General features: G+C 43.4%; 1 protein-coding gene across 2 annotated transcripts in view; it reads left to right on the top strand.

The window, feature by feature from the left end:
* Nucleotides 1-16353, top strand: part of FGR (FGR proto-oncogene, Src family tyrosine kinase) — a 176981-nt gene extending 160628 nt beyond the window's left edge. For both annotated transcript variants that reach the window (XM_082245823.1, XM_082245824.1), the window contains exons 10-13: nt 518-594; nt 10229-10382; nt 15457-15588; nt 15836-16353. In XM_082245823.1, the coding sequence (XP_082101949.1) occupies nt 518-594; nt 10229-10382; nt 15457-15588; nt 15836-16044 (572 nt within the window). In that variant the 3' untranslated portion in view covers nt 16045-16353. The remainder of the gene's footprint in view (nt 1-517; nt 595-10228; nt 10383-15456; nt 15589-15835) is intronic.
* The last annotated feature ends 7729 nt before the right edge of the window (nt 16354-24082 follow it).

The following is a 24082-nucleotide window of genomic DNA, read 5'->3' as shown; positions in this document are numbered from 1 at the left end:
AGAGATTTTTTCAAAAGTAGATAAAGGCTCTCCCAAAATAGCAACCAGAACCCATGGCAGAGAATACATTTAGTCCTATGCTGGGTTTTCTCTAGTGCCAGTAGCAAGCAGAAGTCATGCAACCACTCTGTTTACTACTGAAGGACAAAAGGGAAGTGATTCAGTGATGACCGGGTCATTGCATTACTTCCCAGTGCAGCTAATCTAATGAAGAGACACCTTCATAGGCCCTCACATATAGGTATTGGTAAATCTGAAGACTGTACAGAGATTATACTAATAAACTTATGTGACCAGCTTTATTATGTTGCCATTTTAAATTCCTAGAGAGCTGTTGATCATTGGAGGGGCTTGTTATGACAGAGAGATTTTCCAGCTTGCTGGAAATATTCCCTACAAACTGGTTCAATCGTTTTCTCTGCTATGGAGAAAAAGACAGGTTGAAAAAAATAGCTTTGGCTAAGTATAACAGTGGTATAAATGATGTACTTTCTCAATTTTTTTTTCTGTTCTACAGGAAGCCTGTTAGAATTTATCAAAGATGGGGATGGACAATATTTGAAGTTACCAGAGTTGGTGGACATGTCAGCACAGGTTAGCGAGTTTTCGTACCATCTAATTGTATTTTCTGTTCACTACTACTTTTTCGTGTAGTCAATACTCTCCTTCTCCATCTGTTACATGATGTTAAAGGTTACTGTATGTTCAGGCATTACCCAAATTTAACCCCTAACCTCTCTCTCCTTTTCCAAAGCATGCCTCTGTATTTTATTTTTTCTTTTACATGGTTCCTGCAGCAAAAAACTGCTTTTATTAGTCCCTTTTGACATCATTACCAGGCTTGTAAAATTCTTTCAGTGACAGGTGCTAGGAGCTCAGTGTGTGGGCAGGTTCTTGGAAGTCAATTCAGCAAGGTGACAACGTAGACTGAGACTTCAGTGCAAAAAAAAAAACTGTGTTGTCAACCCAAAGCAGCATACATGGTGTTTGACAGATCAACTGGTATTTGCAGCATTTTTAAAGGAAATGCCGGAACTGAAGAGATGTACTGTATATGTTTTCTTATTTTGCCCTCACGTACACTTTAACCTTTAGTGACACTACTCATTGCCTACTTTCCTTCAGTTTTTAATTCTAGGTTCCTATTCCATTTTTTCTTTGATGCTGTGTAGCACATGCCTATACATACTGTATAAAATTTCCTGAGCTACAGCCAGCAACAACATTTGAAAGCCTCCAGCGAGGAAAGGGAGGTCGGTGTACATGAACTGTGACAGCAGAGTGCTGGCTCAACTGGAGTATTCCCTGCATATGTTTATCTTGCAATCTGTTCATATTTCCATCAATGTCCTTAAAGTGAACCTGCGTTCACTTTAAACACACTAAACAGGCCGTATATCTAAAAAGCAGGCTGCTTTCAGTCACCTTTCAAGTTTCAGGCCTGTCAACTGCTGCTCCTGGTTACTGGTCAATAACTTTGACAGGTTTCTTCACTCACCAACAAAAAGATGTGGAATGGGGCAGGTTCAGGATTGATGTCAGCAGTTGAGAAATGCATTACAAAATAAAATCTAGGTCTAAAAAAAAAATCACCTTAAATAATATGACTATAAATGGACAAGGGCTAACAAGCAACAAAGGTCCTCCCCAATTCTCATTTGTTTCATTATTTGCAACTTAGACATGTGTTTAAGAGTCGGTTCACACTATGGCGACACGACTTCGGGGCGACTTGAAGAAGTCGCCGTGCACCACGACTTCGGCGCTGCTTGTACTGACTTCACATAATGGAAGTCAATGCAAGTCGCTCCGACTTCGGCCAAAAGTAGTGCAGGCACCTTTTTCTAAGTCGGAGCGACTTGAGTCGCTCCTATTAGAACGGTTCCCATTGCACAGAATGGAGCACGACTTGTCAGGCGACCAAGTCGCCTGACAAGTCGGAGTAGTGTGAACCGGCACTTACACTCAATTTGGTACTGTCACTCTTCAAGTCCAAATGAGTGAGTTGGAGTCTCTGCTAAGGGACGACTCGCTAGTTAAGTCCCTGTCTATGATTTACAAACTATTGTATACGGATGTTGCTGGGCTTCTTGCATGCTGTGGGGGGGCCTGGGAGGCAGTGTTCCCTCAGTTGGATGGGGACGACTGGGATGATATCTGGGAAATAATTTCTCCAGATTGGTATCGACTCATCTTATTCAATACAAATTTTTTCATCACATCTACCTTACTCTGGCCAGATTGGCAAAGATATTTCCTACCCAGTCGCCCTGTTGCTGGTTGAAAATGTAATCTTTATTTGCATAAAAGATATACAAAAAACAATACTTTTGTCGGGGTACATTCTCCCCTGTACTGCGACGCAGCGCATAAATACACTACATTACAATACATTTCCGGTCATACTAATAAATACATTCAATCACATACATTCATTCTGCGGTATGATGCCTGATGTGGTGTGCGGAGTAAGGATTCCCCGTGCCATCACATCATGCATGACGCCGCAATACCCCTGAAGCATGAAACTAAAAACATTGTCTATACGTTGCATTACTCATAACTGTATCAATACTATAACATTTTCAAAAAGCAACAGGAGTCGCCCTGTTGCTGGTGGTTCACTTCATCTAATGCAGATTTCATACACATATTCTGGGACTGTGCTGTGATCAGACTTGTATAAAGTACTCGAAATTTCTACTTGAGTAAAAGTACAAGTGCTCGATCAAAAAGTGACTTGAGTAGAAGTGGAAGTGCTCGCAGAAAAAGTTACTTAAGTAGAAGTACTAAAGTATTCAACATTTTTTTTACTTAAGTATTGCAAGTAGTTTTTTCAAAAAATTTGCTACTTAAGTACTAAAAGTAAAAAGTACCAGTAGTTTTGAAAAAAAAATTCTACTCTAGGAAAGTACAGATACCGCATTTCGGTACTTAAGTACAGTACTTAAGTAGTTCTACTTCGTTACTATACATCTCTGGCTGTGATCCAAAATTTCTGTCGGGGGGGTTACTGAGTGTGTAGAGGAGGTTACAGCAATTATTGTGCAGCCTGTGGTGGAAGTGTGTCTCCTGGGTCTTGTTGATGCCCTTGCTCCCAAGAGAGTTACACGTACCCTCCTGATGCTCCTACTCTATTATGCTAGGAAGTTAATAGTGCTTTCCTGGAAGAAAATCCACTCCTCCGGCTGTTCCGGCATTGAAGGCACATATTAACAAAGCCCTCCCCTTATACAAGGCTATGTATACTAGCAGAGGAATACCAACTAAATTTAATAAAGTGTGGGATTGTTGGATGAACAGTACATCCACGGTGTCTGATTGAAATTGATTTATTACAGGGACTATAAAAAGGCATTGTCTTGTATGTGTGTCATTTGGACGGGGGATGGAGGGGGATTGCATATCCACCTACATATGGGTGAAGATGTATCCATACTGTAGGGGGTCTATTGTATTATTTGATGATATGCAGTATACTTTAGGTATGGGGAGCCAGTACCTGTCCTTTTGTGTAGTATTTTATAACATACAGTGCCTTGCAAAAGTATTCGGCCCCCTTGAACTTTGCGAACTTTTGCCACATTTTAGGCTTCAAACATAAAGATATAAAACTGTAATTTTTTGTGAAGAATCAACAACAAGTGGGACACAATTATGAAGTGGAACGAAATTTATTGGATATTTCAAACTTTGTTAACAAATAAATAACTGAAAAATTGGGCGTGCTAAATTATTCAGCCCCTTTACTTTCAGTGCAGCAAACTCTCTCCAGAAGTTCAGTGAGGATCTCTGAATGATCCAATGTTGACCTAAATGACTAATGATGATAAATAGAATCCACCTGTGTGTAATCAAGTCTCCGTATAAATGCACCTGCACTGTGATAGTCTCAGAGGTCCATTTAAAGCGCAGAGAGCATCATGAAGAACAAGTAACACACCAGGCAGGTCCGAGATACTGTTGTGGAGAAGTTTAAAGCCGGATTTGGATACAAAAAGATTTCCCAAGCTTTAAACATCCCAAGGAGCACTGTGCAAGCGATAATATTACTTCAGCAGGGACAGGGAAGATGGTTAAAATTGATGGGAAGATGGATGGAGCCAAATACAGGACCATTCTGGAAGAAAACCTGATGGAGTCTGCAAAAGACCTGAGACTGGGACGGAGATTTGTCTTCCAACAAGACAATGATCCAAAACATAAAGCAAAATCTACAATGGAATGGTTCACAAATAAACATATCCAGGTGTTAGAATGGCCAAGTCAAAGTCCAGGACTGTATCCAATCGAGAATCTGTGGAAAGAACTGAAAACTGCTGTTCACAAACGCTCTCCATCCAACCTCACTGAGCTCGAGCTGTTTTGCAAGGAGGAATGGGCAAAAATTTCAGTATCAGTTTTGCACATCGAGAGAGAGACATACCCCAAGCGACTTACAGCTGTAATCGCAGCAAAAGGTGGCACTAAAAAGTATTAACTTAAGGGGGCTGAATAATTTTGCACGCCCAATTTTTCAGTTTTTTATTTGTTAAAAAAGTTTGAAATATCCAATAAATTTCGTTCCACTTCATGATTGTGTCCCACTTGTTGTTGATTCTTCACAAAAAAATTACAGTTTTATATCTTTATGTTTGAAGCCTGAAATGTGGCAAAAGGTCGAAAAGTTCAAGGGGGCCGAATACTTTCGCAAGGCACTGTAGATCTATATAATATAACTTCTTAGTATTACACACATGTTAAGTCTTAGAGTTATATAGTGAGCCCAGTGTTGAATGTTCTTGTGTTTGTCTGTAATGTGAGGACTAACAAAAGGTATAAAGTTACTCAAAACAACAAAATATACAAAATAACATAACAAAATAACAAAGCTCTAGTTACCAAGCTGTCTCTGCTTTCAATAACTTCTAAATACAGACCTAGAACTGAGGTCAGTGTGAATTCCTTGTCTTCACACCAATGTAAGGTAAATGACACCGAATACAGAAGCTTTAGGCATGATGTTTGACAGCCAGGCAACTAGCATTTTTGATAAGATGAGGACAATGACTATCCCCATATTTTTGGTATAGGATATATAGTATAAGTATAGTATATATAGTATAAGTATAGGTATATAGTTTAAGGCAAAACTTTTTTTAGATTTGGGCAGAGTGTTGAGAGGATATAATCTCTTTCCTTTTTTGCTGTCTGTCCCTGTTAGGGAGATTCACAGTGTTTCTCAACTTTTTTTCAGTCATAGCACCTTTTTAAGTAGCATAGCAGTAGTCAGTGGCAGCCGGTCCACAACACAAGGGGCGTGGGGACGCTGCCCCCCTCCAACCCACACAATCTGCCCCCCCCAACCCACATGATCTGCCCCCATATCGCTCCTTGTGTGTGGTTGTGCACTGTAGGGGTGCCGGACCAAAAGGTCTCCACCAGGTCCGTCACCCTCTCACAAGCACGTGACTAGAGCCCGAGGCCCCAATTGGCCTGTTCCATGTTGTCCGAACCCTCCCACCCTGTAATACCAGCGAATCAATACTCGCTATCGACTTCCTGCCCCTGGCCAATCAGAACCCAGAAAGAAGACCAGGTCAACGCAGAAGCCGCAGTGCCGGACAACAGGGGACCTGTGAACACCTTCTTCTCATCAGAGTCCCCTCATCACAACTGAGCCCCCTATCACATCAGAAACCTAGATTACATTACATAGTCCTCCAATTGTAGAATTGTCTCACCATATCAGAAAACCCACCCTTCCCATCAGAGCCCTATACTTTAAAGGCCCCCTAGATATGAAAGCCCCCATCACATCAGAGTCCACTCTTCCCACCAGAGCCCTCTCTTGCTCCAGCAGCATGAAAGAGGATGGAAGACGGAGCAGGTCTGAACGGAGGTATGCTTCTGTGCTCCCCTGAATGCTGGGGGCAGCCCCCACGCTGTCTGTCCTGGATCAACTTCATGTGTGGCTATGGTACAGGCAGGCTGCCATGTGTTCTGGCTCTAAACCACACAAGCCAAATGCCGAGCGTCATCAGTTCAAAAAACACAGCTGACATTCGGTCTGTGTGTATTGCAGCCGACTCCTGTCGGATGAGCATGCTGGAAAATTAGCTGCCAACCTACTCCTGATCAGCGCTCTCAGTCAATAGCTGAGGGCACTGATCAGAGAGTTCTGGCGGGGGGGGGCTGTCCCCTTGTCAGAACACGACAGCTAAGTAAAGGGAGATAGCTCTACTAATGTCAGATCATTAGTACAGCAGCTCCACCTGGAGCTGACATTTTTATTCCGCTTAACCCGCTAGGTTGAACAGAAAAAAAACGTATTGTGTGTACCAGGGTTAAAACTTCATTGGTTGTTATGTTTCTGGTAGCCAGCAAGCGCCATAGCAAGCCATAATGCTGATGCAGGGCAAATATCATCCCATGTTTGCAGCACTTGGGGGGAACCCAAAAAAACGTTGAGAAATGCTGCTGTAATTGTCCTTATCACCAGTGTCACAGGAGGAAAGTGAGGATAAGTCCAAAATTATGAGTTGCCACCAAATTAGGAATAAAGGGTAAATCTTCAAATGGGGACACTTGCTGTGACAACTAGGAGGATAATTTCCTTTGCATTGCAAAGACATCCCCTCACTTCCTGTTGGGCCACTGACACTGTTTATTAGGACACTGAAAAAGAAACTGATATATATATATATATATATATATATATATATATATATATATATATATATATATATACATACATCTTAGGTTCTATCCAAAATGAAAAAAAAAACAAGTTTTGGCTTTAGATATACTTTAGACATAGGGGTTAATTAACTAAAGGCAAATAGACTGTACAGTTTGCAAAGTAAATTTGCAGTCTGCAAGTGCAGTTGCTCCAAAGCTTAGTAAATGAGGTAAAGCTTCACTTTGCAAAGAATACCCAATCAGGTGCAGGAAATTTTTTTTAAAAAATTGCGTTTTTGCTTGCACATTATTGGATGATAGAATTCAGCAGAGTTTCTGTTTATTTACTAAGCTCTGGAACAACTACACTTGCAGAGTCTATTTGCCTTTAGTAAATCAACCCCATAGAGTTCCAATTGCAATGCATTGGTTAACATCTGTAATCCAGAGGTCTCTTGTGCCTCTCCTGTATCAGCCTCAGTCCAGCCCTGGGTCTCCGCCAAAGTCAGATTCAGTCTCACAAAGCCAGTTACAAACATAAGCAGCTTTCAAAAAAGGCCCCTGCAATGAAGTGCTAGCACATAAAATGAAACAATATATTTATCAAAACGTTTCCGCAACTGATTAAGACAATCCATGTGCAAACTTTAAAGTTCTAATCATGCTAAATGTAATGATGGTGTAACAGCAAGATTAAAAGTGTGCACGAGTTAGTGCTTGCAGTCAAAATAGAGGTCTTTTTGGTGTTTACTAATCCCAAACTCCACTCTTTCACAGTACCTTGTCTACCTCAAACACAACTGCCCTTTTCTACTTTATTTTAAAACAAAATTGGTAATCCAGCAGTGAAAAAAAAAAAAAAAGTTAAAAAGCAGCTTTGGCTGAAATACTCCCTTCCTTTCTGGCACCATACCCAGCCAGCTCATCAACCAGTGGTAGTCCTCTTCTGGGCTGAATGATATGGAAAACCATTCAACCCACTTCCCGTAAAGTCCAGGCCATCAACACACTGGTTTTGGCTTACTGTACTCCTAGATTCCTCATTACATGAGCACTACATTATCAAGGAGTAAGGACTGCCTATTGTCCTGCTGGAGAAGAACAGGATGTACCCGTGACTAAAGCTGGGTATACAACCACAGTTTTGTTTTCTCTCAACCCGCTGGTTTAACGAAAAAAACTGACAGATCCACACAAACCATGTGGATCCAGGGATCTTCCCCACAGCGCTATTGTATTCTGACAGAGGGGAACCTCCCCCCATCAGAGTACACTGATCCGCCCTGAAGCCATTGACAGCATGCAGTGATCGGATGCTGATTTTCCAGCAGGACTGTTCGACAGAAGCTGGTGGTTAGACTGGCTTCTGTTAAACAAAGATGAGCACACGTACCAAAAGTCGACCAGTTCCTGCTGAACCAGCCAAATTTTGGATTGTGTTTACCTGACTTTACAGTCTGGCCTGAAGACCCCAGGAAAGAAGGAATGTATATCTGAATTTCTTTAAAAAATAGTGGTAAGGGGTTAAAGTTGGGCTTTAATAATATAGGTGTCCGAGCCTGGACTCAGCTGACTGAGTCCATGATTGAACATCTGTCCTGGAACCACAGCTAGCAGCTCTGTGTGTGGCTACATGCGATCAGCGGTGGCCACTGTCATCCCACCATTAGTTTAAATGGGCTGAGCGGCCGATGCTGATTGCATAACCAGGTCATTCCTGCAGCAAGAATCTGGAGATTCTTGCCGTAGGAATTCAGAGCCCGCAACAAACCATCCACGGGGAAATGAGCCTAGCTGCTATTGTTTCATTTCAGAACTGATCTCCCTGTCAAGGCTGGGCTCCTGCTACATTCGAGCAGCTCTTTTTTTTTTCAGTGCACAGAGGCTGCCCAGCTGTTGGTTAACCACTTGCCGACCGCCTCAGTACACATACTTTCCCCTAGTTCAGGGATCCTCAAACTACGGCCCTCCAGCTGTTGCAGAACTACACATTCCATGAGTCATTGCAAAACTCTGACATTCGCACACATGACTAGGCACGATGGGAATTGTAGTTCCTGAACAACTGGAGGGCCATAGTTTAAAGACCCCTGCCCTAGTTTGTAGTCACGATAACGTTTGCGCAAACCAATCAATATACACTTATTGGGATTTTTTTTACCAAAAATATGTGGCAGAATATATATTGGCCTAAAATTATGAAAAAAAACGATTTTAAAATTTTTTTTATTGGGAATGTTTTATAGCAGAAAATAAAAAATATTGTTTTTTTGTTCAGAAATGTTGCTTTTTTTTTTGTTTATAGCGCAAAAAATAAAATCGCAGAGGTGATCATATTGCACCAAAAGAAAGCTCTATTTGTGGGGAAAAAAGGACATCAATTTTATTTGTGTACAGCATCACACGACCGCGCAATTGTTAGTTAAAGTAACGCAGTGCCGTACCACAAAAAATGGCCTGGTCATTAAGGGGGTAAGCCCTTGCGGTCCAGAAGTGATTAATTACCAGCCACTCATTGTTTCCACACTGACTCACCTGGTTACCATTACCTGCTTCATTAGCCCAACCTACAGCCAGCCCCTTTTGGCTATTTTGGCTATTTAAACAATTTTGCTCATTTCCTCCATGCCTTTGCGTGGTTTATCATCTGCAGTGTGTTCCTATGTATGACCTGGCCTGGCTGACTTCTCTTCCAATACCTGTTCCTATTTTTGCTCCTTATTATGCTGACTTCTGGTGTCCTGACTCTGACTCGTCTGTTTACCTGCTCTGGCATCCAAACCCTGGCTTCAGTTTTTGACTACGTTCCTGAACTATGTTGTTTTTTCCTATTTTATTAAAGGTGTGATTTTAACTGAATTTTCTGTCTCCGCTTGGTTGATGGTTCCTGACACTTTTTTTTTTAACAAGGTATATAGGTTCTGTCATTTTGCTAGGCAAGTCTTCTTCTGGATACTGGGAGTGGGAGTTAAAGAACACTGTGTGTACACACAGTGTGCCTATATTCCATAGTCTGTTCAGCCTGAGGCAAGATGCAGGCTGTGTTAGAATAGGGGGCGTGTTCAGGAGGCAGACTGTGATTGGGAGGGGGTGTGTGCCAGAGGCAGTCTGTGATTGGTGGGGGGGGGGGCGTGGTGGCTGAACAAACTACCAATTACAGGCATGCGGTGTGTCTGCACAGTGTCCTGTAACAGCCAGCCAAAGGATGATAACTGAGCAGCAGATTAGCTCCTGTGCTTTGTGTAGTCGGCTTAGAATAAGGAAGAAAGGCGACTGGCAGGATCAACCAGGTCCTTTAGATGGTAAAAAAAGTGTATAAAAATGATAGAGACTATGATTTATTAAAATATACATGTGAACACACACATAGAAAAAAATGAATATTTAGGTTAACATACACTTTAATCATAAGCTGATCATCCTTGCCTTCTTCACTTGGTCTCTCTTCATTAGTTTTTACTTTTAAAACTCCCTGGCACATCTAACTACTTAATTCTCACTTGCCAAGGACTCTCGATCCCACTATTTCAACCCCATCAGTCTGATCAAATTGTTTCTGTTTTTTTAGATATCTTCTGGCATGGCATATATTGAACGAATGAATTATATTCACCGTGACCTCAGAGCTGCCAATATTCTGGTTGGGGACAACTTGATCTGTAAAATTGCAGACTTTGGCCTTGCTCGTCTCATTGAAGACAATGAATACACAGCTCGACAGGGTAATGACATTTCATTTATTCTCCACCTCTGGGTCTCCATTTAAAGCTGATAACAGTGATGGCTTCTGGGTAAACTTAGAGCGTTTGTAGGAAGGAAGACAGCAGATGAACAGCACTAGCTCTGATGAGGAAATGTCAGTAGACAGGTGTAAAACAAGTTAAAGTGGTATTATACCCAAAAGCAACCCTTTATTATATTGTAGCCTACCTATTTCTTCATGTGATGACTGCATTAGTTTTCTTTGTTAGGCTTTCTTTCTTTTATTTTTATCTGGTCATCTGGCCAGTAAGTTTACTGTTTTTTCAAAAGAACAAGCTCTTGCAGTTGTATCGGTTATAGGGATAAGACAAACCTTTCAACACTGGCAGGGGTGCTTACAATGATCAGTTTTAATTATTTATGTAAAACCTTTATTCCAAAAGGAAACAAAACTGTTGCTGTAACTGTTTGCCTTTAATTTGATAGTGTATTTAAATATACTAGTACATCTAACACTCCCTCCCCCCTTACTGACAATGCTGCCATCCGAATGTGCCCCCTGTGCTTTTTCATTCAGAGTTGGGGCACTCTAATACAGGAACTGTGTTACTGGCCAGATTATCAGGTGGAAACGGAGGGTTTAATACTATTTTAAGAAAGATCAAGCTACTCTAATATTATGATTCTATGCCACATGGTGTATTCAGTAGGGAACAAAAACGAAATGCAAAGAACAGAAGTCCAGAGCAACCAGTAGGCACAGGCTCCGCTGTATGACTGTTTGGATAATAAGATTCAATTTGACTGCTTGTATGGTCTTTTGCACATTACCACTGCTACTTAAACTGGTTGTAAATGCAGAAATTATTTTACCTTATGCATTCTCTGCATGCTGCCCCCCTAAATACTTACCTGAGCCAGAACTTGGTCCAGCGATGTGCACAAGAGCAGCAGGTCTCTCACCTCTTTCTCTCCTCAATGGAGAGAGAGGCAGGAGCCATTGGCTCCTTTTGCTGTCCATCACAGTCAATGAGGAGAGAATTGTGGGGCAGGGCCGAGTTACTCTCTTTGTGTCAGTGTGCCAATGGACACACAAAGCTGGCTCGGGATCGAGCACACACGAGGCCCCCAGTGCAAGCAGCTAACCTTGGGGTCACTCAGCAAGGGGAAAGAGCCAGGAGCATCGGCGGGGGATCCAAGAAGAGGCAGATTGGGGCTGCTCTGTGCAAAACCATTACACAGAACAGGTAAGTATAACAGGTTTAATATTTTTGTTTAAAAATCACGGATTTAAAATCACTTTAAAGTGGAACTTCACTCTCTCGATAACATTGACTATTTTTAATCCTTATTCTGCTAGCATTAGTAAATAGATAGGAAAGTACACTGATCAGCCATAACATTATGACCACTGACAGGTAAAGAGAATATCTCGTTACGATGGCATCTGAAAATTGGTGGGATATATTAGGCAGCAAGCGAAAATGCTGTCCGTGAAGTTGATGTGATGAAAGCAGAAAAAAATGGGCATCGCACTTTGTTGTGTATGGGGCTGTGAAGCCCATGGTGTCCCGTGTCCATAGCCAAAAGCTTCTACAACAGTCACATGAACATCAGAACTGGACTACGGAGCAATGAAAGAAGGTGGCCTGGTCTGATGAATCACGTTTTCTTTTACATCATGTGGATGACAGTGTGATGCTTTGGGCAATGTTCTGCTGGGAAACCCTGGGTCCTGTCATTCATGTGGATGTTACTTTGGTGTCCATGCCTTAATGGGTCAGAGTTGTTTTAGCAAGGCCATACTCAATATTGGGTGGATGGTCATAATGTTATGGCTGATCAGTGTATATCATTATTTACTTGTTTTAATATTTTTTTTTCCATTTCTTGAAATGGTTGAATACCCTTACATACATTTATATACAGCATCTCACAAAAGTGAGTACACGTCTCACATTTTTGTAAATATTTTATTATATCTTTTCATGTGACAACACTGAAGAAATGACACTTTTCTACAAAGTAAAGTAGTGAGTGTACAGCTTGTATAACAGTGTAAATTTGCTGTCCCCTCCAGTGGCGGCTGGTGCTCAAAATTTTTTTGGGGGGGGGGGCGCAAACAGAAAAATGTAATAGGCATTGCTTTGCGGCAAAAAACGCTGTAAAAAATTGCATGACTTGGAGGTCGCAAAAGTGTGAAAAGGGCCTTCAGTAATTAAGGTATAGTGTGCCCCCTTTCAATGCAGAGAGACCAGCGTGCCCCCTTTCAATGCAGAGAGACCAGCGTGCCCCCTTTCAATGCACAGTGACCAGCGTGCCCCCTATTACTGACCAGCGTACATGCCCCCTTCAATGCAGTGACCAGCGTACATGCCTCCTTCTATGCAGAGATCAGCGTGCGTGCCCCCTTCAATGCAGAGACCAGTGTACATGCCCCCTTTAATGCAGAGATCAGCGTGCGTGCCCCTTCAATGCAGTGAACAGCGTGCCGTGCCCCCTTCAATGCAGAGATCAGCGTGCGTGCGTGCCCCCTTCAAAGCAGTGTGTGGGCCGGGCCCCCCCGCCCCGAGACATCACTTCACTTACCTCACTCACACTGGTGCCGTCACCGCGTGCTTCTGCTGCTGACGGGAGTCGGCCCGGGACTACTGTGAGACGCAGACGAGAACACGAGACGAGTCCCTCTTCTGTCTTCTTCCTCATGCGCCGGCTCTCCTCTCTGGTCTGACGGCGCTGGCGGGCGGGAAGGTGATGACGTGACGCCGGGACGGTGAGTGACACCGCCTCCACGCGTCACGTCACCCGGGATGTCCTCCTGTGTGATTGGTCCAGGCTGGAGTCTGGACCAATCACAGCCAGAACATCACTAAAGTGGGGAGGGTCGGGGGGCATTGCTCTGCGCCACGATGACCCCCAGAAGGCCGCCAATCGGCGCTTTCTACTACAAGCAAGTGAAGTGCTGGATGAAGAGGAGTGTATATGGACTGTATATAGGAAAGTTGTCCCTGAAGAGTTTGCTAAAGTCAAGTGGGCATCCCATATTTTCCTCTACCCTATCCACTCAATAAAACATATAAAAAAACAAGCACTGAACTATTTCTTGACTCTGGGATACTGTGGAGATTTGGTGTGCCTGGCTGTGCAGGGTGGGGGATCCCTATTCACCAGCGGATTCTGTTTGTGGATTAAAACAAACTGTGCAGCTCTGACTAAAGATGAAAAATACCCTTGCTATAGGTGTAGGCCATTTGCATAGCTTGTGAAGCCTGACTGGAGTACTCCCAGGACGTTTCTAAGTACTCCCAGGATGTTGCTAAGTGAGGCCTAGTTTAAGGTGACCAGATTTTTAAAATGAAATCCGGGGACATATTTTTTTTTTTATTGGCAAATGGCACAGGATTGCATAATACACAGAGCGCAGGGCACAGGACTACATAATACACAGAGAGCGCTGGGCACAGGACTACATAATACACAGAGCGCTGGGCACAGGACTGCATAATACACAGAGCGCTGGGCACAGGACTGCATAATACACAGAGCGCTGGGCACAGGACTGCATAATACACAGAGTGCTGAGTACAGGACTACATAATACACAGAGCGTTGGTACAGGACCGCGTAATACACAGAGCGCTGGGCACAGGACTGCATAATACACAGAGCGCTGGGCATAGGACTTCATAATACACAGAACGCTGGGCACAGGACTGCATAATACACAGAGCGGTCAACGGTGGCACTTGTTAACACTGACTTGCTGCCCTGTTAACTCTGTACTAACTTTGACACTTCCCCGGTGACACAAAGTCCTTTGCACTGCTCCCTTTAGCCCTCCTGGCTAAGGGAGCTACTTGAACTACTGCTGCAGCTCTTAACACTTCAGGGCCCGCACCGGCACCCTCTTTACTCTTATACTCCTCTTCAGAGATTAGACTCAGGCACCCCCTTTTCTAAGCTTCCTCCTGATTAGATGGCTCCTGGATCCCTCTGACATTCCTATAGTCGTCTCCTATCCTAGGCAGACCCAGGGGCAGTTTACAGTACTCACGCTTTCCTGGAAACTCTGGCCCCAACAGCTCTGCACGGTCCTCAGCACAGGATCCCTCTCTGCAGCTAAGCTCAACATTCTGTCCTCTAGGCCGACCACCAAGGACACCTTTCCTCACTCTGACAGGAGGAGAGACAGCCGTCATCCCCCTCCTGGGACTCTGCTTCCCAGTTTACAGTACTCACGACTCTGCTTTCCTGGAAACTCCGGCCCCAACAGCTCCGCACTGTCCTTAGCACACTGGATCCCTCTCTGCAGCTCAGCTCAATCTTCTGTCCTCTAGGCTGACCGCCCAGAACCCCTTCCCTCACTCTGACAGGAGGAGAGACAGCCATCACCCCCCTCCTGGGACTCTGCTTCCTGCCAAAGGCACCCTGTCATGTGCTCCCCTCAGACTTATATCCCATCCCAAGATGCATTTCGGCATATTCTGCCCTCTCTGGGATAGATACAAGCCCTGGTGTGCTATTGGTCAGGTTTCCTCCACTGCCCAATGAGAGCCCTCATTGAGTACAGTGGGGAGACTCCCCAAGCTCAACAGGCACACCTGACAACACATGACAGCCTAACTGGACAATCAAGGCCCCCCTGATAAGCAGGCAGGGTCACCCATATACTTTTCCTAGCACCCACTAGGAGGGTGCTACGTGTGCTTATGGCATGTATTAAAGCAGCGTAACTGAATCAGGCAGAAGCACATTTTATATAGATACAAAGACAGCACTGGAAAAAAAAAAAAGGTTTGTACGACTTGCACCCAAAATGCAAGCAAAACACACAGCTATTTTATGATTAGGTACACCTATTAAATTCTAAAGATAATGCCACATATATGTTTATACACACTGCAGTGTCCCGTTAAGGGTAAGCTTTTGTCATTTTATATCTTTGTAGTAAAAACCAGCTTATCTTCATATGTTACGTTAGCAAAGATAACGCCATGCCCTTTTTTTTTTTTTTTTTCTTAATGTAACTAATGCAAGCGCCTTAATTGCTAGTGTAACTCTATTTTTCTGTTTTATTGTTATGCATCCAAACAGGTGCCAAATTTCCCATCAAATGGACAGCTCCAGAAGCAGCTTTGTATGGCAGATTCACTATAAAATCTGATGTGTGGTCATTCGGAATCCTGGTGTCTGAGCTGGTGACGAAGGGAAGAATTCCGTATCCAGGTGCAAAAAAAAAAAAAAAAAAATCTGCTAGGCAACAGGATCTGGGGAGCTTAGTCTAATGTAACGGATACACTGCTATACTTGGAAAACACACTAGTAGCAGATATGTGTATGTACAGATAGCAAACAGTTTTAAGTATGAATAAGGACACATTTAGATGTTTAGAAAAACAATTTTCCCACCCCTAAATCTGCTTGTATTTCTTTCTATTTCTTCTAACTGTCGCTTATTTTCTCTCTACACCAGGAATGAATAATAGAGAAGTGCTTGATCAAGTGGAAAGAGGGTACCGCATGCCCTGCCCTCCAGGCTGCCCCCCATCTCTTCATGACCTTATGGTGCAGTGCTGGAAGAGTGACCCGGAGGAACGGCCAACATTTGAGTACTTGCAGTCCTTTCTGGAAGATTATTTTACAGCCACTGAGCCTCAGTATCAGGCAGGGGACAAAATCTAAGATTGAGAAGGATTGCGGGAACTGTATTATCAATTAAAAGAAAAAAAAAAATCCACCTTTTGGATCTTTGCAATATAAAACCCCAAGGGACTTTCCTCACGAGAGAGATGATAATTGTTATTGTGACTACAAATGCTAGATTTATACCTAAGGAGCCTCTGGGCAAAGAAATTCTGACTCCCTAAGCTTTCCCCTTTGTTTAGCTTCACTATAAATGATATCCCTCTTATTTTCAACAAACAGGTATAGAAAAAAATGTGTTAGAATTTTAGTGATTCCCTTGTGGTAGATGTAATATGCTGAAGGAACTAGTTTTATTATAGCTGCCAGTCTAGGGATCCATGCAGTGGTGTATTTAGGTTTTGTGCTGCCCTAGGCCTAACTAAACTTGGGCACCCCTAATTTAAATATGACGCACCCCTTCCTGTAAAGGCCACACCCTTTCCTGTTTATGACCTGCCTTTTCATCTGTAAACCACAGATCACAACCACAGTCTATCCGTGCCCATCAGTGCAGCCTCATCAGTTCCCATAAGTTCAGCTTCATCAGTGCCCATCAGTGCAGCCTGATCAGTGCTCATCAGTGCAGCCTCATTACTGCCCATCAGTGCAGCCTCATCAGTGCGGCCTCATCAGTGGCCATCAATACAGCCCCATCACTGGCAACCAGTGCAGCCTCTCAGTGCATCATATCAGTGCCCATCAGTGCTGCCTTATCAGTGCAGCCCTATCTGTGCAGTTTATCAGTCCTGCCTCATCAGTGGCCATCAGTGCAGTCTATTAGTGCCCATCAGGGCAGCATATCATTGCAGCCCCATCAGCTTTTTTGCTGCCCCCCTGCAAAGTGCTGCCCTAGGCCTGGGTCCATGTACTTCATACATTGTAAAAAAAAAAAAAAACATAGAACATTCTAAGCATGTACATACAGTATATACTCACTGGGCACTTTATTGGGTACACCTTGCTAGTATCGGTTTGGACCCCCATTTGCCTTCAGAACTGCTTTCATTTTTCGAGGCATAGATTCAACAAGGTGTTGGAAACATTCCTCATAGATTTTGGTCCTAATAGCATCACGCAGGTGCTGCAGATTTGTCAGCTGCACATCCATGATCAGAATCTCCTGCTCCACCACATCCCAAAGGTGCTCTATTGGATTGAGATCTGGTGACTGTGGAGGTCACTGGACTACAGTGAACTCATTGTCATGGTCAAGAAACCAGTCTGAGATGATTTGAACTTTGTGACATGGTGCATTATCCTGCTGGAAGTAACCATTAGAAGATGGGTCCATTGTAGTCATTAAGGGATGGACATGGACAACAATACTCAGGTAGGCTGTGGTGTTTAAATGATGCTCAGTTGGTACTAAGGGGCCCAAAGTGTGCCCAGAAAATATCCCCCCACACGATTACACCGCCACCACCAGCCTGAACTGTTGATACAAGGCATTCATGCTTTCATGTTGTTTATGCCAAATTCTGACCCTACCATCTGAATGTTGCAGCTGAAATTGAGACTCATCAGACCAAGCAACGTTTTTTCCAATCTTCTACTGACCAATTTTGGTGAGCCTGTGTGAATTGTAGCCTTAGTTTCCTGTTCTTAGCTGACATGAGTGGCACCCGGTGTGGTCTTCTCTTGCTGTAGCCCATCTACTTTAAGGTTCGATATGTTGTACATTCAGAGATTGTATTCTGCATACCTAGGTTGTAATGAGTGGTTATTTGAGTTAGTTGCCTTTCTATCACCTCAAACCTTGATTCTCCTCTGACCTCTGACATCAACAAGGCATTTTTGTCCACACAGCTGCCGCTCAATGGATATTTTGCTTTTTTTCGGACCATTCTCTGTAAACCCTAGAGACGGTTGTGCGTGAAAATCCCAGCTGATCAGCAGTTTTTGTAATATTTAGACCAGCCCATTTGGCACCATCAACCATGCCACATTCAAAGTCACTTAAATCCCCTTTCTTCCCCATTCTGATGCTCAGTTTGAACTTTAGCAAGTCGTCTTCACCACATCTAGATGCCTGAATGCATTGGGTTGCTGGCTGATTTGTGTTACCAAGAATTGAACAGGTGTCCCTAATAAAGTTGCCGGTGACTTTAGAGTCATGTTACATATTTATTTTTTAATGTGTCCCTAGAATGCTGTGAGGGCTCGTCTGCAATTTAGGCACAGAATAGTTGACTTAGGGCTCCTTCACACGGTCCGCCTCCATAGGCAGATCCGTGATGCTCAGCGGGGATCGATCCGCCGATCGCCGCTGAGCCGGCGGATGACAGCTCCGTCTCCGCTTGCAGTGCGGAGAGGGAGGTGTCACAGCTCCCGCTGCTCACTATGGGGGATCGGATGAGAGCGGACCGCTTGTCCGCTCTCATCCGATCCGATCCGATCCCTGAACGGATGGAAAAATAGGGTTTCCATCCGTCCGGATTTCACGGACAGGATCGGATGCGGATGGCAGCGGGTGTCAGCGGACATGTCACCGCTGACATCCGCTGCTCCATAGGGCTGAATGGGGCATCCGATCAGATCAGCCTAAAAAACTGACAGGCGGATCTGATCGGATCGTTCGTGTGAAAGAGCCCTTACTAAAACTGGAGAATGCAAAATCTGGTGCAGCTGTACATGGCAGCCAATCGGCTTCTAACTTCAGCTCGTTCAATTAGGCTTTGACAAAAACCCTAGAAGATGATTGGTTTGTGTACAGAGCTGCACCAGATTTTACACTCTCTTAAGTTTTAGTAAATCAACCAGTGGCAGCTGGTGCTCCATGGGTCGGGGGGCAGCAGACAGACCACACCGTACCCCCCCCCCCCCCTACGGACCACACCAGGCCGCACACCAGGCCACACACCATAGCCGAGCCCACCTTTTTTTTTAGGCTATTAGAGCCTCTGGCTCTAATCACATGGTTAAAAAAAAAAAAAAAAGCCCCATTGAACTCCATGCGCCTGGCACCCTGCATGTGGATTATGGGGGCAGCACCCCTGCGCCCCCAATGCACCAGCCGCCACAGAAATCAACCCACTGTGTTGCATTCACAACAACACCTAAACCATGCAGAGTCTTTGCTAGGATTAATAAGGTTTCAGTGGTGCAGTCCTCCCTAGTGCCTTTGTGTATAGCATTTTATTTAAATGCTGCTTGCTGCAGATATTTGCAATTAATTGCAATAAAAGGTACTACTGTATGCAAAACACACGTATAGTCAATTTCACAGGTATTTTAATGCATGGAGCTGCACATAAAATAGAAGTACCTTGAAAAATATATAAATAATACCTCTTGGCATCTGCCAATTCTAAGGTAGAACGCTGTCACGGAACTTGATTCTATTGGAATGAGTTCGCTTGCTCTTCAAAATACTGTGAAAATTTGAGTTTGTATGTATAATATCCTTGGTGACATACACCCAAAGACTTGGTATACTGAACATGGTTCTATACTACTGCATAGAACCCAGGACTCACTCAAGTCCCTGTTTCCCCTACCCCCTTTTTTTCCCCCTACAATTCTTTTCTTTTCCCCCCTCTGACCCCCCCCCCCCTCCATTTTTTTAAATCCCCTGACTTATGATACCCCCTGTTACCTTCCGCACCATTTTCTTTCCTCATCTGATAAGCTCAATTCTAGCCACTAATCCTTTCCTTTGCATATTCCGAGGTTCCCTTGCATCCATGGGAGGCTCTACCATCAGGCACTCCAAGTTGAAATGCATCAGTGCTCAGTGGGGATTCCTTCAGCTCTAAGATTCTCAATCATATTCACCATGGGATACTAACTTAAAGACTTTCAAAAGGTAGTGACCTTTCCAGTGGCTGATAATCGCTCATAGGGCTATAGAGCACCAGCGTCCTCTTGGTATGTCACAGCTATACTCCTGATGTACTTCTGGTCTTCCATGTGTGCGTGATTTGTTCTCTTTAAAATGTGAATAAATAATAAAAAGAAAAAAATGTATATATTACAAGACAGCAGAAAACTGTCATTGAATTGTACAGGATTTGGACAAAAATATGAAAACATTACATTAATGGCAGTTGAGAAAGTGACAGCATTTTTTGTTTTGAAAGCGTTGAAAGCGGAAGTGATGAACCGTTCTATTGGTGGGAATTTCAAAGGCAGCTAAATGTTGGTGCCCACTTACCTGTTGTCTCTGTGACTGTCACTGTGACTTTGTGGTGTCGTGAGGTACAGTATCAAAGGTTATGACGGCATTTACAGGAAAACGTCGTCTGATAAGCATAGGTGTGGTCAACGTGGTCAATTGACCGAAAGAGACAAAAGGACATTGCGTAGGATTGTGACCCAAATTTTTGCATGAAGAGTGATTCCATTATTCACCAGCCAACACTTATATTTGTTAATTCCCAGGAGAATGCCAAAGGCGGTCCAACACCATATTAAGTCACGATTTTGTTCTTTTACCATACTTGTTTCCATAATTTTGTCCAACCCCTGTATATTCAAGTTCAGCTCTTTGGACGTACTACGTACGTCCAAATAGTGAAGCTTTAATCACAAGCTGATGGCTGCAGTAGCAGCCATCAACATGTGTGGGGTTTGTTCAAAGTGAAAGTGACGTGGCAGCTCCCAAGCTGGCGATCACTTTCACAGAGCCCTCCTCCTCCTGTGGTTCCAGGCAGGGCGGTCTTTATTATTGATTGGACCCTCGGCAAACATTTTCTTGGGCCCTCCTAAATCCGCTTATCAACTATTCTCAGGCAGTGCAGGCTCAAAGGGCAGCTGCTTTAGGCCCCACAACAATGACTGGGCCCGGGGCAGCTGCCCCTTTTGCCCTGCCTTAAAGACGGCCCTGGTTCCAGGGCTCTCCCACTCTTACCGGAGCCTGGGAACAAACCTGCTGGCTAGAGGAGGGATAGCTGTGTGAGACCAAGGCAAATCCATGCCTCAATCTCACATGCAAATAATGAAACCAGAAGTGCTGTCACTTCCAGTTTCAGATGTACCATTTCCTGGCCAGCACAACCAGGGGACACATCTAACCAAGCTGACCTGTGCTTGGTTAGATGGTGTGAAGGGCAGGGGAGACATTGGTGTCTATTAGTTGTTTCCCTGTCACCTACCCAATTCTATCAAATAGGGGTTTATAACCCCTTGTGATAGCAATCAAGTAAAAATAAATAAAAAAAGAAAATAGTTTTAAATAATAAAAATATAATAAGATATTTTGATTATTGTTTTAATAAATTGCTGTAATCCACATTGCCTGGCACACCTGCGCAAACGCAAGCCCAAGGTGCGCATGTAATCTGTGCTCGTACGCCACATGTGATATATCGCCCCAAACATCAGAGTGAGAACAATAATTCTAGCACAAGAGCTCCTAGTTAAATTTAAACTGATGAGCTGTAAAGATTTTTATAGGGGTTGTAAACCCTTATTTTATTTATTTTTTTATAAAAATAACAAACATGCCTATACATACCTGCTTTGTGCAATTATTTTGCACAGAGCAGCCATGATCCTCTTCTTCTGGGGTACCCCACCGGCACTCCAGGCCCCTCCATTTCATCGGGGGCTCCCATGAAAAGCTGCCCTGGGGGAACCCGTGCAGGGTTGCTCGTGAGTCCCACTGGTACGTCCATTGACACAGACAGCGGAAACTGGCCCTGCCCCTTGCTCCCGCGTCGCTGGATTTGATTGATAGCAGGGGGAGCCAATGGCTTCCGCTGCTATCAATCTGTTCAATGAGGAGAGAGACAGCAGCTGGAGCCACTGCGCTCATGCAAATTGCTGGATCCGGCTCAGGTAAGAAAAAGGGGGGATCTGGGGGGTAACTGCAGCACACAAGGCATAGAATGCATTAAGGTGGAAAACCTTGAGGCTTTACAACCACTGTAAAGCGTCACCTATAGAGATTTTTGGGCACCATAGTTTTTGGCGATATAAGACATTGAATGTTTAGTATCTATTTACTCGATGCAACCTCATTTTTTATATTATAACCAAAAATGGGCATTATATTGTGTGTTTTTGCACTAAAATTCATTTTATTATATTTTTCCTGAAAATTTGTGTTTAATAAACAGTTGCCCAAATATCATGTGACATTAAAATTTGCAACTATCACCTTTTTATTCTACAGGGCCTCTGCTTTCAGAAAAAATATAATGTTCTGGGGGTTGAAGTAATTGTATTACCAAAAGTTAAGATTTTTACATGTATGCGAAAAATAAAGCAAATTCCTCTGGGGCTGCACTGGTTAAAAACATATATTTCACAACCACCTGCTTCTTTAATAAATAAATGGGCCCTTATTAGATTTATCAGAAGAGCCACATTACATAACCACTTGTCATAACTTGTTATTAAACTGATGCCATACATATTACGAAACTGCAGTGATGCAGAAATGATTATACTACTCACATATTGTCAAAAGTATTAGGACGCCTGCATTTACACGCACATGAACTTTCATGTCAAAAAAAGGTATTCTATTGGGTTGAGGTTGGGCCAGTGAAGTTCCTCCACCCCAAACTCGCTCATCCATGTCTTTATGGCCTTTATTTTGTGCACTGGTGTGCAGTCATGTTGCAACAGGAAGGGGCCATCCCCAAACTGTTCCCACAAAGTTGGGAGCATGAAATTGTCCATATGTCTTGGTATGCCAACGCCCTAAGAGTTCCCATCACTGGAACAAAGGGGTCAAGCCCAACCCCTGAAAAACAACCTCACATTGTAATCCCCCCTCTACCAAATAATTTGGACCAGTACACAAAGCAAGGTCCATAAAGACATGGATGAGGGGTGGAGGAACTTGACTGGCCTGCACAGAATTCTGACCTAAACCCGCTAGAACACCTTTGGGATGAATTAGAGCGCAGACTGCGAGCCAGGCCTTCTCGTCCACATCAGTGCCTGACCTAAAAAATGCGCTTCTGGAAGAATTGGCAAACATTCCCATAGACACACTCCTAAACCTTGTGGAGAGCCTTGCCAGAAGAGTTGAAGCTGTTATATACTGCAAAGGGTCGGCCAACTCAATATTGAACCTTATGGACTAAGACTGGGATGCCATTAAAGTTCATGCGCATGTAAAGGCAGCCGTCCCAATACTTTTGGTAATATAGTGTATGATCAGACAGCCATACTGCTGCTATTTCACCAAATTGCAAATGTTGCCATACTGGAGTCTTAAAAATAGTTAATCAGAAACTGTATTGCACCTTATGCACCCGCATTGGGCTTCTGAGATTGCCAATAAGACATTGGCATCAGTCACACAGAACATTTTTACGTTTTTTGTGATTTGATGCTGTGGATAGAAGGTGTTTGTTATCTGGAGCACTGCTTATATATATATATATATATAAACTATGCTTCAAGCACTGTGGGACAAGTTAGTTGTGAATTATACAGTACTTATAGCGGGCAATCTACAGCTGCTGTTTTGCCCAGGCACATTTTTTCACCCATTCCATAGCGCTGAGGCAGCCATCATTTTAGTAGAGGTGCTATCTATTACTAAGCAGCTCTTCCTGTCCCTAGACTGGGCCACCTGATGACACCCTCAATGTAATCAGAAGCAGGAGTGGGTAGGATATCTGACAGCTGATGATGACAAATTTCTGACAGGCACCTGTGAGTCTAGAAGAATGGAGGATGTCTGGGCACTGTCATACAGTATGTACTTTTAGTGCTTTTAGTTAGAAATTAAATGCTAAAAGGTACATGTTTTACTGATTGCATTGTCACATTAAACTGTGCTAAGGAATCCCTGTTAGACAGCTATATTTTAGACTTTAGGTAAAGGGCTGCTTTAGCAAAATAGATTGGCTGAGTTGTTCTAAGCAGAATATTATAGAAGAGGTGACCTTACAGCTGGCAACCCTCTGGAAAGGAACTGTTCTGCTGTATGTCACAGTAAGTCCAGTTCTTGTAACTATCTATTATTTTTGTCCTTTCCAAAAGGGATATTATAACGTTGCCAACAAGAGCTAAGATTTGGAAATGGATACATTTTCCAGAGCTGATATAACAGGATAAGGATAAACCAACTATA

This window comes from Pelophylax lessonae (genome assembly GCF_965119305.1).
Source record: "Pelophylax lessonae genome assembly, chromosome: 2".
NCBI classification, from domain to species: Eukaryota; Metazoa; Chordata; class Amphibia; order Anura; family Ranidae; genus Pelophylax; species Pelophylax lessonae.
This window is presented reverse-complemented; position numbering and strand designations above follow the sequence as displayed.